This window comes from Alligator mississippiensis, chromosome 11 (assembly GCF_030867095.1).
Source record: "Alligator mississippiensis isolate rAllMis1 chromosome 11, rAllMis1, whole genome shotgun sequence".
Taxonomy (NCBI): Eukaryota; Metazoa; Chordata; order Crocodylia; family Alligatoridae; genus Alligator; species Alligator mississippiensis.
The window spans coordinates 44,980,472-44,995,777 of record NC_081834.1 but is presented as its reverse complement, the minus strand read 5'-3'; the positions used below and the strand labels follow the sequence as shown (position 1 = coordinate 44,995,777).

At 48.5% G+C, this 15,306-nt stretch overlaps 1 protein-coding gene across 6 annotated transcripts in view; it reads right to left on the bottom strand.

The window, feature by feature from the left end:
* The window catches only part of CELF6 (CUGBP Elav-like family member 6), a 208,737-nt gene that overhangs the window by 76,561 nt on the left and 116,870 nt on the right, over positions 1-15,306 (bottom strand). For all 6 annotated transcript variants that reach the window (XM_019499316.2, XM_019499323.2, XM_019499321.2 and 3 more), the window contains exon 3: positions 10,301-10,349. In XM_019499316.2, coding sequence (XP_019354861.2) covers positions 10,301-10,349 — 49 coding nt within the window. The remainder of the gene's footprint in view (positions 1-10,300; positions 10,350-15,306) is intronic.

Genomic DNA, 15,306 nt, shown 5'->3' with positions numbered 1-15,306 from the left:
ATAACAGAACACCACCTGTCTCCAATCTCTCAGGCCTGATCCTCAAAGGCAATTTACAAATGACTTTTCACAGACGAGCCTATGAACTGCACTTCATCAACCTCCTAGGTACAGAAACTCTTTGTCTCAGTTTGGGAGGGGAGGGAGGGGGACTTACACCTCTCCCTCTGCCCCCTCTTCCGCCCCTCCCTGAAGGCTTGCCAGCTGCCTTTCCACTATGATTCATGGTGTGTTTCATAGTATCTTGTTTTTATGAAATATATAAATGTATCTGCATTCCTATAATTCCATAGTGTAATATGCTGCAAGACATAAATGTATAGAAATAAAAATATATGTATCTGCCTTTCTATATAAACTCTATAGCGTAATATGCCACAAGATATAAATGTATTGAAATAAAAATATATAAATGTATCTGCCTTCCTATATAAATTCGATAGTGTAATATCCAATATAATTATGAAATCGAAAAGAATAAATCAATGAATATAATAATAAAAGGGTCTAGAAAGAAAGCAAAAAGTATTGTGGAATCCCACTTGCTAGGCTAGCAAGTAGGAAATCAAATCAATGGTAGTAGTAGCCTTTGTTGTCTAATGCTCCTGAGCTGCTGAAAGATAGTTCACTAACTTTCAGACCCCAAGGCAGAAAGCAGGCCAATTCAAACAATGCTGCTTTTTATGCTGTTTTTGCATCCCTCCCCCAGAGCACTGGGATTGGAAGGGACCTCAGGGAAGGATCACAGTCACTGGCCAGGCACACAGTCAATATGAGAGCAGTCCTTCCCCCTCCCTTTTCTTACTTTCTGTTTCCCAGCTTCAGCTTCAAAACTCGAAACATTTCAAAACTTTCGAAACATTTCAACTGCCCTCATTTCATTTTGAGGCTGTTTCAAAGCCCTTTGTTTCATTTCAATGTTATTTTCATTTCAAGCTCAAAACGAGTCATAACAACATCAAAACGAAACAGCTGGTGAAATTTCTTACAGCCCTAGTATCTAGCATGACGGATGTGTAGTATACATATGTAGAGGACTGCATGCATGGGTATCATAGTATGGAGGTTGGCTGCGTGCACTGTATCGATGCCTCTGTGAGTAGGTGTGTAGTGAAAGCTGTGTATGCCATTGGTATGTATTTGCATTGCTCAAGCACAAAAACTTGGTGAACATCTACGAGAATTGCAAGCATAATACAAGCAGCCTCACTCCAGACACCGAAAGCTACAGCTGAATTTCTGGCTGGGGACTTGACCTGGAAGAAATAAGCTTTGCTTCAAAGGCAAGTGGAAAGGTGCTGAGCTTGGAGATTCAGGTTGGCTGGTTTGAGCCATACAGAGAGCACCAGCCAAGACATGCCCTGCCCCTGTATGCCTAGGTCAGATCCCCAGAACCGGGATGGCAAATGAACCAGATGTCTTGATCAATACAATGTAAAATTACTATGCGCCAAGTTATTGGCTGGTGTATATCAACAGAGCACCACCAAAAATACTGGAGCTGCACTACTGATTTATGCCAGCCTGGAAGGGTGGGAGAGGGTGGGATGAGGGACTGGCCTGTGGCCTTCAGTGTAGTCACTTCAGGTTTACACTGGCTGTACCTGGATGCCAGTTCATGACATCTCATAGAGTTACCCCTTGTTTCCACAGCTGTGAGTGCAGTCTGGCCTGACAGGCTTACACCAGAGGGACAATTCTCAAGCCAGTGGAGTTCCTATGGGGTAAAACCAATGAGGGAAGGGAGTTAGGATCTTGTGGTCATCACCCACCAGTCATGAGTCCACCAGTTGTGCCTGGGTGTTCCAGCTGGAAGTGTGCACAGGAAATGGGCTTTCTGGACCACATCTGCAGCTGGCCTAAATCACGGCTGGCCATGAGGCTGCCTGGATGTTCAGCAGTGAAAAATCCAGCTCATATTTGGAAAAAGTGGAGAAAATAACTCAAAGGAGCAGGGGAGGGGGAGAGCAACAGAGAGTGTGCAGGATGAAGAGAGAGAAGCACGGAGAGAAAAACCCACAGCACAGCTGCGTAACACAGTTCAGCCAATCACAGCTAGATGGCTCTGGCAGCCCCTTGCTCCCAGTTTGGAAGGAGAGGAAAAACTTCCGTTGAAATGTGCTGTCCAGAAGAGCTCATCCACCCCTGCCATTGCAGCCACCCGGCCTGAGACACTGCTAGAGTCTGGGGTGGAAGGAGCTGAAAACGGATGTGCCATGACTGCCTCTAATGAGTGCAAGCAGGGGTGAGATCTCAGTTCGTCTCCCCAGTCTCTCCCACCAATGGATTAGCTACATTCTGCTAGAAAGGGAAAACAAATAGATTGTGTTTAGATAACAGCCATTTTCTATCAGGCGTCATCAGGATCAATCAGTCAGGCCAAGGGAAACACAACCCAATCGAAGGGATGCGCAGTCAGGGGAGCTAATTTGATGGCCTTACAGGGGCTCACCTGGGAAGGGGAGAGGTGCGGTCACCTTTGGAAGGGCTGGCAATAGCCCAGGTGCAGTCTGCCCACCGGCAAACACAACCCTGTCAGCTTCTTGTAGAAGTAGTGCGGTAGGTGACTCAGTAGGTGTTGCTCTCCCTTCTGAGACTTCCCTTAATGGTAAACTGTTTGAGGCAAGGAATGAGTCCTTTGTGTCTGTACAGTGCCTAGCATGCTTGGGAACAGATCCCAACCGGGCTTCTGGGTGCCACTGCATAACAAATAGTAAAAATGAGGAATACTGCAGCCCCAACCCAGTCCTCAGCCTGGTGGAAAGGGGCACTGTGTCGCCGGAGCTGCTAGTTTTCAGGGGAGGTATAAAAATGAAGTATGGAGGCCATGAACAACAGTTGGCGTAGTGCTCCAATACATGGGAGACCCAAGTGCGACTGGTGGGCCTAGTCACTCTGGGGAAGTGTTGTGGATGTAGCTTGCCAGCTCTCAGGGTGGGTACATTGATGAGGGTCAGTCTGGGGTGACATCTCCAGGCAAGCTGGGGAATAGCATTGATGAGTCCTTGGCTAGAGGAGAGGCAACATGCCTGCAGATGCTCTACACCATGACGCCCTTCCACGGCTGCCCCAGGGTAGCAATGGGTATCCTGTAAAATCCGGCCCAGATGTTCCAGGGCCTGTGTTTGTCAGGATCTTGTCATGATGGAGAAGTGGGTAGAGGAAGGGGGTGGTGTGGGCACTGTAGGCCTCTCAATTTATTAACATCAGAATGCTTCAGCTTCATGCCTCCCTTTCTCCATGCATTTCCCTCCCTCCCCACCCTTCGGCTTGGCAATGCCAAAGCCACTAGGGAGCTTTTTTTGTCTTAATTAATTAGGGTTTTTATTAAACAGCAGTTACCTAGGAACAGAAGTAGGAGAGCTGCATGCAGCCCAGAGTGATAAACAGTAATCTGCATTATACAGACAGCCCGAGTGAGCCCGGCCTGCTTCCAAAAGCAGGAGACCACAGTAAGGAGGAGGCACCAGCCACAGCAACACAGGGTTCTCTGAAAACAGATTCCATTTCCCCATGACGCCCACATCAGTGCCCTACAAGAGCCAGCCCTTCCCTTCTCTTCCATTCCCAAAACGCAGCTCTTCCCCAACCAGCTGCACTACATCTGGAAGCAGCAGCAGGTCCCACATCCACTGGGAGTGAGACACTTCTCACTTCCCTGACAGAAAACCAGTCTCCCATACAACCCAAGCTCCATCTTCTCCTACAGCTCGTGCCCAGCAAAGGGCAATGGGTGATTTTAGCATGGCCTGAGAATGACAGCTCTATTCCCCTTCTTTCTGCAGTCGCAGCTCTGGATCAGAGAGAAATGGAGCAGCATAAAAAGGGCTCCAGAGAGACCCACAATCTGGTGCAATGGAGTTGTTAAAGTCATTTCTATAGACTCCAATTGTTCTTTCCCAGTGCATTTCTATTGGGCTTTTCAAAACTGGTTGATTTCTTTCATCCTTAGATTCTGAATAAACAGCAACTGAGGGTATATCCATACTGGTATTTAGGATCAACCTGGAGGTCTCTTTTTCTCTGAGCTGCCATTTTCCACATATACTATTCTTTGTAACCTGCATCAGTCGGCCACTTTGTGCCGCTTATTTCTCAAGCAAGGCACAAAGGTGTATCCCATGTTCCCACGTGGAGCCCTTCTAGCAATAAGTCTGTAGATCACTGGTTTGTCTTTCTGGGCTTGGTTTGTACAGGGGTCATAAAGAAAGGAAGGGACCATGCAGAAAGGCCAGAAGTCAAGAACAGGAAATCCTGGGACTGCTGCTGGAGGATTTCCTATGATTAAGCTCTGCATACTGGGAGAGGGATCCCATTACAGTGCAGGGAGGGAAGGGTGAGGAGCAAAAAAGACATGATTGACCCCAGGCCCTGAATTTCAGCAGATCCCCTGGGGTGGGCTTGGATTATGCATGGGGTTTGTAGTGTAGATGGTCAAGGGGTATGGGCTTAAGAATGACTTTAGAATAACCATTGGGGTAGATATCACTTGAGTCATTATGGGGTTTGTTTTTTTTACTTTAATTCTGTCTTAGCTCAAAATCTTTAGTTATGTTCCTATGATAAAACCAAACTAAATAAGCACATGGCTAAAATCAGGCTCACACCCTTGTGAACCAGTCTGTAACATCTTGCAGCCATTCCTCTGGGATGTATAACTGCACCGAGGACACCACTGGGGCATCAGAGATTTCTCTTGCCATGTCTGACCTGCTGTGGCCAAGCTAGACCAATAAAGAGCATTATAAGGCACTGGAACATCATTCTGTCTCTTCCTCCGAAGCAAGACTCTAAATGGCCAATAAGCATTTCAGAGCCCTGCTGATATGTGAGGTATCAGGCTACTTGCCCAGGACACAAGCTGAACAACTCAAAGAGTGACAATCTGTGTCTGTGGTTTTTCCACAGAAAATTGGAACATTTACAATAAAAGACATTTCCCCTCAATTTTAAGAGAGGCCTTTTTTCTGTCAAATGATTTCTCCTGCGATATTTTGACCAGCTCTACATGCGAACATGGTGGCACAGAGTCTATGCCTCTAGGGATGGAAGTGCTTAATATCACCACACAGAGGGCAGATAGGGGCTCCAGGCCTTTCCTAAGCCTCACGAATAGACACACATCCCTGCCAGGTCTTCTTTACCTCAGACACTTCTCCAGGGTACAGCATCTTAGAAAACAGGGCTGGAAAGGACCTTGAGAGGTCCACTAGGCTAGCTCAAGGCAGGCTCAGTTTCACCCAAACCAAACCAGACACATATTTGTCTAACTTTTTTTAAAGCCTTCAGTGAAGAGGATTCCACATGCTTCCCAAGTAATCTATTCAAGCATTTAACCAGGCTTACAGTGAGAAACCTTTTCCTGATATCTAACCTAGGACAAGTACTATTATACCACTACAGAGATGGGGAACTGATGCAATGGGCCCAGATCCTCAAAAATAGTTAGGGCACTAACCCCCTTTAAAATCAATAAGAATTAGGACAGTAATACATTTGTGTATCTGGTCCAAAGTGACGCACCCAAGATCACACAGAAAGTCTGCAGCAGAAATTGGAATTGAACTTTAGTCTTCCTGCTTCCAAACCCCGGGACCACTGCTCTTCTCAAGTGCTCCTCTAACCCTTTGGATATTCTCCAATCCTAGTGGAGAAGTTGTCATCCTCTTGGGAAGGGTGGAAGGCCCATTCTGTTTATCAAGGTAGCATTCAGCTCTGTTGGAATTGCCTGGGTGAGGGACACAGCTGCAAAGCTGTGGAGTGGCCTTTTGCTTGGGTAGTAATTGCATTTGATACGGAGGCTGGAACGGGCTCATCAATCAATGGGGAACCAGGCCAAGGCCAAGTTCTTATTGATCCCTATGCCATTTATCTCTGCATTTGCTGTGCATCAAACACAATAATCACAGCTCCCTGACATTTGGGGAAGAGGAATTGGGTCTAACTGAAGGCTGAAGTGACAGAGGCACCTTAGATCAACCCTGATATCCCCTGCCCTTTATGATTCAAGATGTTTCCGTATGCATGTTCCCTGCCACACCACCATGCCCTCATTAGACAAGACATGAATCCCCCAGTGAGAGTTGGACTGTGGAGAAATCACTAGGAAGTCTGTTGGAGTTTTCCCCTTAGAGTTGCTGCAAGTCCAGAAGGTGCCTTCAAAAAAGCTTGGATTTTCTTCTTCGCTATTTCAAGGACAGGAAAATTGGCTTGGGTGAACCCAAGCCAGAGATGGTTGGAAACTGAATCCAGCACTGAAAGGGAGGTTCTATACCACATTTGGAGCCAATTATGTACCTGGCCTCTATCCCTACAGTGGACTGAATTAGACCCCCTAACCTGGACATCGTGGGTTGCATCATTTTTGGGCCCAGCTCTGTGAAGTGTGTGTGTGTGTGTCTTCTGGACTCTGCAGCATCAAACTGTAAATGGAAACCCAGTATTTATGCATGTTTTGAGGCCTCCCAGAAACCAAACAATCTAAGAACTCAGATAGGGAGAGGCTCCCAAGGGGACTCTTGTTAGGTGAGTGATGGTCTGGGGTATTGTCACTGCCACTGAAAGGGGAGTTACTGGGGGAACACCTGGGGGTTTTATTCTGATGGTGGGGCAGGGAAAGGTCCTTTTGATCTCTGGTAGAAGAGGCAATGCTGCTTTCCAAAACCCCAGGAAGGCCAGAGGGCTGTGCCTCATGTTTTGAGTTCCTCTACTGCCCCCAAGGTTGAGAGCTCCTCTCCCATTGCCAAGATGGAAGCATTTGTACAGATGGACGTGTGACTGTGACCCCACATGTCAGATTGGTTGTCCATGTGTCTGAGGACATGTCTGTGTCTATTTGGGCAGAAGGGGTCCATGTTTCTGTCAAGTCTGTGCATTTGCATGGGTTACATAGGAGCATGTATACAAAGACTGCAGATGGGTAATCTCTGACTGCAATGGGTAGACCCATTATTGTGGGTATGCTGACCAATGGTGTGAGGGGCAAAGATGCTCGTGGGAGATACCTTTTATTAGACCAACTGCATGGTTGGGAGAGATTTAGACAAGGTTTTGGGTAACATAGTATCTGAGGAAGGGTAGTGTGGCACCCTAAAGCTTGTCTCTAAGTCTAGCCCAACCATACAGTTGGTCCAAGAAAGAATATTACTCAAAAAATCCTTGCCTCTTGCATATTTCTTGGACCATCATGGCTACAACAGCACTTCACTATTACCAGACAGATGGTGTGGTTCATGTGTACAGTGGAGTGTGTGTGTGGTGTCTGCATGTTGTCTGAGGGTGTCAGGGGGTGGTTTTAGGTACGTGTAGTGGTGTATGGTAGTATGCATGTACAGTGTAATGTACGTGTATGCAGTGGCTACATGTATTTGACGGTGGGTGTGTGTGTATGTATGATGTGAGGTGTGTGGTATATGCCTGTGTGTTTAGAAACTGCATATGTGTGTGTGCCAGCGAGGGCACGTTGTGTGGTGCTGTCAGTACGTGGGATAATGATCTCCTCATATCCCCTCCTGCCCCTTCCTGAGTCCCAGGTGGGAATGCGGGCAATGCCAAGAGGGTTGGACAGGGCTGCCCACTCCCTGTGGCCCTGCTGCTCACCCTTCCCTGCTAGGTTTCCAGCAGTAAATGGCCGGCTGACGAATGGCATCATCTGTCACCTGTGAAGTGCCTGCTCCGATGTGTCTCTTTCACTGGACTGGCAGCTCCCCAAAGCTCTGCTGATTGGATTTCTCCCCTGCCCTCCTCTCCCCACATGACAGCGCTTAATGAATGGGGCACCCAGGCAGCAGTGTGATTTACAGGAGACTGGGGGAGCCTGGAGTGGCGCCTACAGCTGGTGCTTGCCACATAAATCACTGCCTGGGACTGGGGGCTCGGCAGGGCAGAGACCCAGGCCACAGCTCCCATTCTTGCTCCAGCCCTGGGAAAGGGAGGAGCAGAAAGAGCTGAGGGGAGCAGGTGGAACATGAAGCATGCCTGAGGACACAGGCATTTCTTAGGAGTTTCCCTGTGCTTTACAGATCTTGGCTCTTTGTGGAACATGGGCCTAAGGACAGTCTATGCTTTTCAGAGGGCCAAGTGAGGCAGAGAAGGGAGGCTAAGTCTGTGGCTCTGGGTTACCGAGCTGGATGAGTGACTGGTGGACCCTGTTGAGAAGTGTGTGGTAGGCCCAGGGGAAGAAGGGGACATGCTGGAGCAATGCCACATAGGTACTTCTCCTTCTCCCAGAGGATTCAAACTCATCATCTTGCAGCAAAGGAGGAAGCCAGCTCCCTCAGTGACTTCTACAGCCTCTGCCCACTCCAGCCCTGCCTGCGGTCTTGCATCTCTCCACTCACTTGCCTACCTCCAGGCCCTCGAACTGTGCAAGCTGAGGCCTGATGAGTGTCCAGAGCCCTGACCCACTAGGTCTCCACAGTCCCCTCTGGCACTTGAAGACTAATTTCTTCTTGAGCCTCTTTAGCACAGTGCTGCCGGTGCGGTTCCTGTGACCCTTGAGGACCTGTAGAGCAGCCACAGCATATTTCCTCTAGCCCTTGGGCACTCTAGGTTACCTATAGCACTTCTATACTGTCAGTCATCTATAGCATGTGTATGTCCAGGGTTTCCACTCAGCTAGATAGCAAAGATGAAGCTGAATGCTGGAATGAAAGTAAGCTTTCCGCAAAAGCCAGTATAAAACCACCTGGTGTAAAAGCAAAATGGACTCCGATGTTGTACTGAGCTGTCAGAGCCTGATTTGATGATCAGAAGGCCCCATGCCCTGGAGCATCATAGAGGGCAGGGGCCAGCCAAACTCAGGTTATAGCCAGAGGAAGTTAGTACCAGATGCAGCTAACAGCTGGTTCTGTTTGATAGTGATAAATGAGAGCATCTTCATTCAGTGTGTGAGGGAAGGGCAGGAAAGCTTGCCAGGGTTTCAAAACAAGCTTACTCTGGCTAATACAACCCAGGCTAAGGCAGAGGCTGAATTACATACACTGATTAATTAGAATACTAGTACATCTTACACCGAAATTTGAGACCACTGCCAGCCCTGCTCTCTAGTCCAAACCCACCAGCCATCCACATTAGAAACTCCTTAGCTTCCCCCTTTACCACAGGGGCAGTCCTGCCCAACCCCTCCCCTGGAAGCTCTTCTGAGAATCAGAGCCAGAGGCCCCCCCAACCCAACCTCTTCCACCAGTCTCCTCCCACCAGCTGCACTTCCCTCTAGTTTAACTTAAGCCCTATAGGATGTAGGCCAAGAAGTCTGCCAGCCCCTGACTTCAGGCCATTCTATATCCTATATCTTGTCTCTACTGCCTGTAATCAGAGTCAAGCACATGAGGACACACAAGTAATGGGTACATTGAGTCCTACATGGGCGTGAGAGGAGCCCTTCTAGAACTTGGTCTATCCACTACTTGTCTGTCCCTGTGTGCCTGGTACAAACTTGCAGGAAAGGAGTATAGACAAGGGACAGGTGGCTCACATGATCTGGACAAGTTAAGGGCAACTTCCTGGATCAACCTGAAATAGATATACCTTTAGTCTGCAATTGCCTCTTGGCTAATGGGCACAAGTTAGATTTTTAGTTGGGGTTAGGCACCAAAATACCTTAAAAAATCTGAGGCCTGCTTCTTAAACTCAAGCAATGAAGTCTCCCAATTTAAGATCCCACATTGATCCCTACAAACAACCTCAAGTGCCTGCTCTCTCTCTCCAGACCTTATCTGAAGCACATGTAGCACATGCGTCATACAGCACAAGTAGCACCCGTGTAGCTCCTGTAAAAGTTGTGTGTTTAGACCTGGCCCTTTACCATTCTGACAAGATGATACCATGTTCATTGTTAAGTTTGTAACAGAATGTGCTCTGCAAAGACTTCTTTGCATGCTGGAGTGTCTACTCTGTATAGCCTTTCTTACAGCACCCGTACAACTAAATCTGCACCTATACAACTTAATATGGTACAGACAACACTTGCATTCTTAAATGATAACAAAACCTTAACATGATGTACCTAGATTTCACCAGCAGTCCTTTTATATTTGAAGGGCACATTGCATATACTTCATAGGTACTACGAAGTACTGCAAACAAGTGCTTAGAAGGGTTTCTGTATCACTGCACCACAATGAAGGTACAGATGAGGAACATTCCATTTCCTCCTGTACAAATCCACACAAATGTGCTGGGTGGTGGAGTCCAAGTCTCTTTCCTCTCACTGCCTGTACAAGCCATTGAACCACCCACCTCCAAGTCAAAGCTGGCCAGGGAAGGGTTAATATGACATATGTATTAAAAAGACAATTACCTCCTCTACCCTCGCTGTCCGCTGGTTTCACCTGGATGGGGCGATTCATCTGAAAAACAAGGAGCAATGTGGTTAGACAGTTAATAGGCAGGGACTGCAGCAGAAGGGAAATGATAGATGGCTGCTCCTAACCCGAATGGAAGCTAGACCCCATCCCTGCCCCATGGGAGTAATGGCCACTGTTGTGATCTGCTCCAGGAAGAGCAGTTACCCAGTCCAGTATCTTTATGTGACTGTTAACCAAGTGGGAAAGGTCAGCATTGGGTACAAGAGAAGATACAGCCTACCTCCCCAGTCATCTAACAGAAGGGGCATGGATTTGTGGACCTGGCTGGAATGGATTTTGAAAACCCAGTCTGGTGTCCTGGCAAAAATTCCATGGACTTCAAAGGGCCCAAGATCTTGCCTTGAATACTGCCCCATGTATCGGAACAATGGGGTACCTGGACAGGCTCTTGCCATCTAAATCACTAGGCTGTTACAGGAATAGGAAGGGAGAGATCATCTGGAGGTGGTCTGAGGAGAACCAAGGGGTCTCCTAACACAGAAGGGTGGGCAGGGTATACAAGAGATGGGGCAAAGAATCAGCTTGGAAGAGACAAAGGACTAAGATGAGGAATAGGAAGATGTATGTGAGCATAAGTGTGCTCTGGGATATCAGATCATACCTGCCAAAAGCCCTCATTTAACAGGAACAGCAAAAACACCTCTCCATCCCCAACTTACAGGGAGCTTGCCCCAGCTTCATACACTTCTGCCTCTAGATGGTAAGGACAGGTCCACAAAGCAGAAGGAGAGGCTGGGGCCCCTGGGGGGGAGGAGTGGGAGGCAGGCAGCAATGGGATGGATAACACCCATTGAGGGGAAGCAATCTTCTCCCTCAGGCCTTGGCTGGATCTAACACACTTGCCCTCATCCCAGAGCAAAGCCGCCTCTCTGCTCAAAGGGCAACCCCTCTGCAAAGGCAGAGAGAGAACATCATCCTCTAATCTCTCCCCAGCTCCCAGGGATTAGTGCCAGGATTAACTGAGAGGATCATTGACTTCATCAGGGTTATGGGGAGAGGCAGTAAGGAGGAGGAGGTGGGATCTGCCTCCCTTTCTCACAGCTCCCTACTTCCTGGGCTTGTTTCTGGCCAGGGCTGGAGAGGACAAGCCACCTTCTAACAGGGGTTAAGCCACGGCTGGGAGTCACACCCACTCCAGGCCACAGGAGCTACTCTGCGAGGACCCAGCAATCTCTCCCACCAAGATCACTAATAACCATCATGTCACCCTGAAAGAGGGAAAGTGGGTGTGACCCTACCTGGCCAAGGACTTGCTGGCTGGGGAGAAAACAGTCAGCCTGTGGTCATTACTCCAGCAGGCCAGCCCATGGGCAGCAGGGAGCAGGGACAAGTTTCCTCCTCTGACAATGTTCTCTTCAGAGCCCAAGCACAGGACACGCAGGCAGCTCCAATGACTTGTGTAGGCCTCAAAGCCAGAGGAAGGCCCCTGTGTGTTCACACCTATGCCTGTGGCCCTAGAGAGGCTGCTTGTGAAGGACATACATGGAGGGGGGACCTCGCCTGCAGCTCTAAAAGAGACACGGTCAGACTAGGGTGCCAGGGCTGGCCTTACCTTCCAGAGACCCTTCTCTGCTGGAGGGCAGTACCAGGCAGGCAAGGGTCCTATCTCTGGCATACAATTTTCTACCCTGTGATCTTACTATTACAAGTGTTGGCTTAGAAATGGTTTCTAAAGGTTTGTTTTGTGGGAAGTGGCTTATAGGTATAAATATACATATTAAAATTGTGTAAGATGGCCATCAGGGGTTAATTGATTTCTAAAAAGCTTGGGTCTCACACACAAAGTTTCTCACAGCTTTCAAGGCAGACAGGTTTTCTAGCACAACAAGGAGACACAGTATAGAAAATAGTCTGGGAACTGGAAGTATATACCATACTCTCCCATAACATGAGATAATTAGCACCAGCTAACAAGGCCTCAGAGTGGAAGGGCGCGAGTCCCAGTTTTGTGGAAACAGACCAAATTAGGAGAAGGCCCGGAAAAAAAAAATGAGTAGGTGTGCATGTGATGGGCTTGGAATGTGCTGACGACACAATATGTGGACAGTGTGACCACAATGAGAAAACCAACCAGAGACAGCCAGGGATAAGAGTCATCAGGAGTCATCGGGAGGGAAGGAGAATACAAAAGCAGAGACTTGAGAATAACAAAGCATCCCTCCCCATTCCTCCTCCTCCCTGAGAGGGGTCCCCGTCCCTGTTCCTGTCCCCTGAAGGGTCCCCGAGGCCACCATGGACAGAGGGCATACCACCAACCCCTTTCATACACCCCACCGGGCCTCAGCATCCCACTTCTAGACTGCTGACATGCTGGCACCTAAGAAACAGCCTCAGAGTGAAGGCTGCATCCTGGCCAGATGTACTTTGACTCTGATGACTCTGTACCCTAGGATTTGGTACGTATATAGAATTGACTGGTGGTTTGTATTGCTTCTTTTCTGTTATCACTGTGTATCAATAAATTTGCCTACTACTGAAGGGAAAGGTTGTGGTTGGTCTGGGGGTGGGAACAAGGCCTCTGGCTCCTAAATCCAGAGCCAACAGGGCGTAGATATTCAGCCATCCCATAATGCACTGACTCAGTCCAGAGGTCTGAGCTTAAAGCCTCACAATCCTAAAGCCAGAGTAAAGGAGAAGGGTGGCAAAAGAGATGCTGCCTGCTGGTTTCTGAAAGTGGGAGCTCCCTGCTAACCAAGCCACCTGCTGTCCCCTCTTTGTGCTGAGGCCACGACCCTGGCCCAATCAGAGGAAACAGGGGTGGGCCTGGCTCCCTCAAGCAAACCTGGCAATGCGGACAGGGGACATTACAAGTGCAAAGGCAGGCCAGCCTGCATTCTGCACTCGCCAGCATCCCGGGGGTAAGGGAGACAGATGAGTATCTTTATCTTAGACATTTGGTCCAATTCAGCTGCAGTTCAGTGGCTGGTCAGGCCTGTTATAACTGTGCATTGCCAGGGGATATGCAGCAAGGCCCAGCACCCAGGGGAGGCAGCTCTGGCTGTTCAGCTTCCACTAGTACTCAACTTTTGAACCCATCTCTGCTTCCCTTTTTGCAGCAGCATAGATGGCCTGGCAGAGATGGGGCCAGACCAACTGCAGCACTGACCCCCCACTCACAACAAATGTCAGGAAAACTCAGGTCTCAAACCCCACAGATCCAGATGCCAGGGCGGATCTTTGCGCCTCAGGCACATTTCTAAAATTCAGTATTTTACCCAAGCAAAAAGCCCAGCCCTTCCCCATACTCTGCATTTGTTTTAGGCTCATGCATTCATTCAACACATCCAGTGCAGCTCCTGTTTGGTCACAGAGCCCCAGGACTGCCCTGTCTGGATGGGAAATTAGCAGCCACAGGCAGATCATGGCTCTATGGAAATGGCAAAAGTGCAAGGTGCTTTGGGTGGCTAGCTCTCTGCCCATTGTATAGGGCAAGATAGCACCATATAGCACTAGAGTGCTTGGTCCAGCACAGTTTCCAGGGGATCCTTCCAGCCCAGTGTAAGGAGTTTAGAAAAAATAATGCAAGTGCTTGCATGAAATAGATGGTTTGGATTCAGAACTTCAGTTTCTTTCATGTTAGGCTCACGTGTGATATCCCAGTTTAGGTGCCCTCTAGGGGCTGGTTATGCAGGTTCTAGGTCAGGGGTTCTCAGACTTTTTAGTCTCAAGGCCCCCTTTGGAAAATGCCAGCTCTTCAGTTTCACTTGATTTTTGACTACAGAAAAATAGAATAGTTTTCTTGTCGCAAACAACTCAGAAAGACCACAGCAGGGCAGAATGCTTTTTACTGTGGATACTTACTTGAAATTTCTGGGTTTATCTTGTGAATCATGTTTGGCTGCCTCACAGTGCTCAAATTGTGGGCATCTCATGGCAGCTCTGAAAGATTCTTAAGGCACCCCAGGGTGCCACGGCTGAGAATCACAAGTCAGAGTTGAAGAGATATGCCCTTTAGATGAGGTCTGGGCTTCTGATGCTGAGGGCAGAAAGGCCAAACCTCTGACCCTGCTGACAAATAATGCACGAGTGCTCTTGGTCTGGGCTTGTTTGGTTCGGACCTGGCTCTAATCCATTTCTAATCCACCCCTGGCTGGAAGCCCAAATGCCTCTACTGGATGCTGAGGTAGGTCCAGAATATTATTTCTCCTACTGGACGAAAAAGAAAAAAAGAAAAAAAACCCACATGCACACCTATACTCGCACCCTGATGCACATGCACACACATACACAGAGCCATACAAACACAAGCACGCAACCTCACAAACAAATCGTCTTTCCAATGAAAGCTCATTTCTTGGTTGGAAAGTTTAGTCTGGTCAAACCTGTTTGACTCATCCCACTAATAGCAGCTGCTCACTAACATGAAATGCCCCAAGGACAAATGTGAAACACAGGCTAGTTTCATAGTCCCAGCAGAATGAAGTGCACCCAGCTAACAAACAGTGCAAGTAGGTCAGGGTGGAGCACAAAAGCCATCTTCAGAAGCTTTAAATTAGGGCACAAAGCCAGACCTACAAGTTCCAGTCACTCCCCCTTAAGAGCCACCTGAATCTTTAGGGATCTACAGGTTTTGGGAGCTGGACACTCAACCCCCTCTCAGGAAGCCAGCCCTGCCCTACTGGAGTCCTAGTACCTACCAGAGCTGGTCCTGGGTAAGAGATGGGACTCTGAACCTGAACCTCCCCACAGGCTGGTCTCTCATCCTCCATGCAGGACATCAACAACCCTTCTCCCCATCCTGGTCTCCTCTGCTTCACTCCACAGTCCCTCAGCTTTCTCCACCATATTCTGTAGTCTCAGTCCTCTGCTCCTACAGCAACCATCTAGGAGCTGTCCAGCACATCTCCAACCTCCCTGGCAGTCAGGACTCACCCTGTTTCCCTTCTTATATGGCCCAGAAGGGACAGACCTATAAGTGGGCCAGCCCATTGCCTCAAAG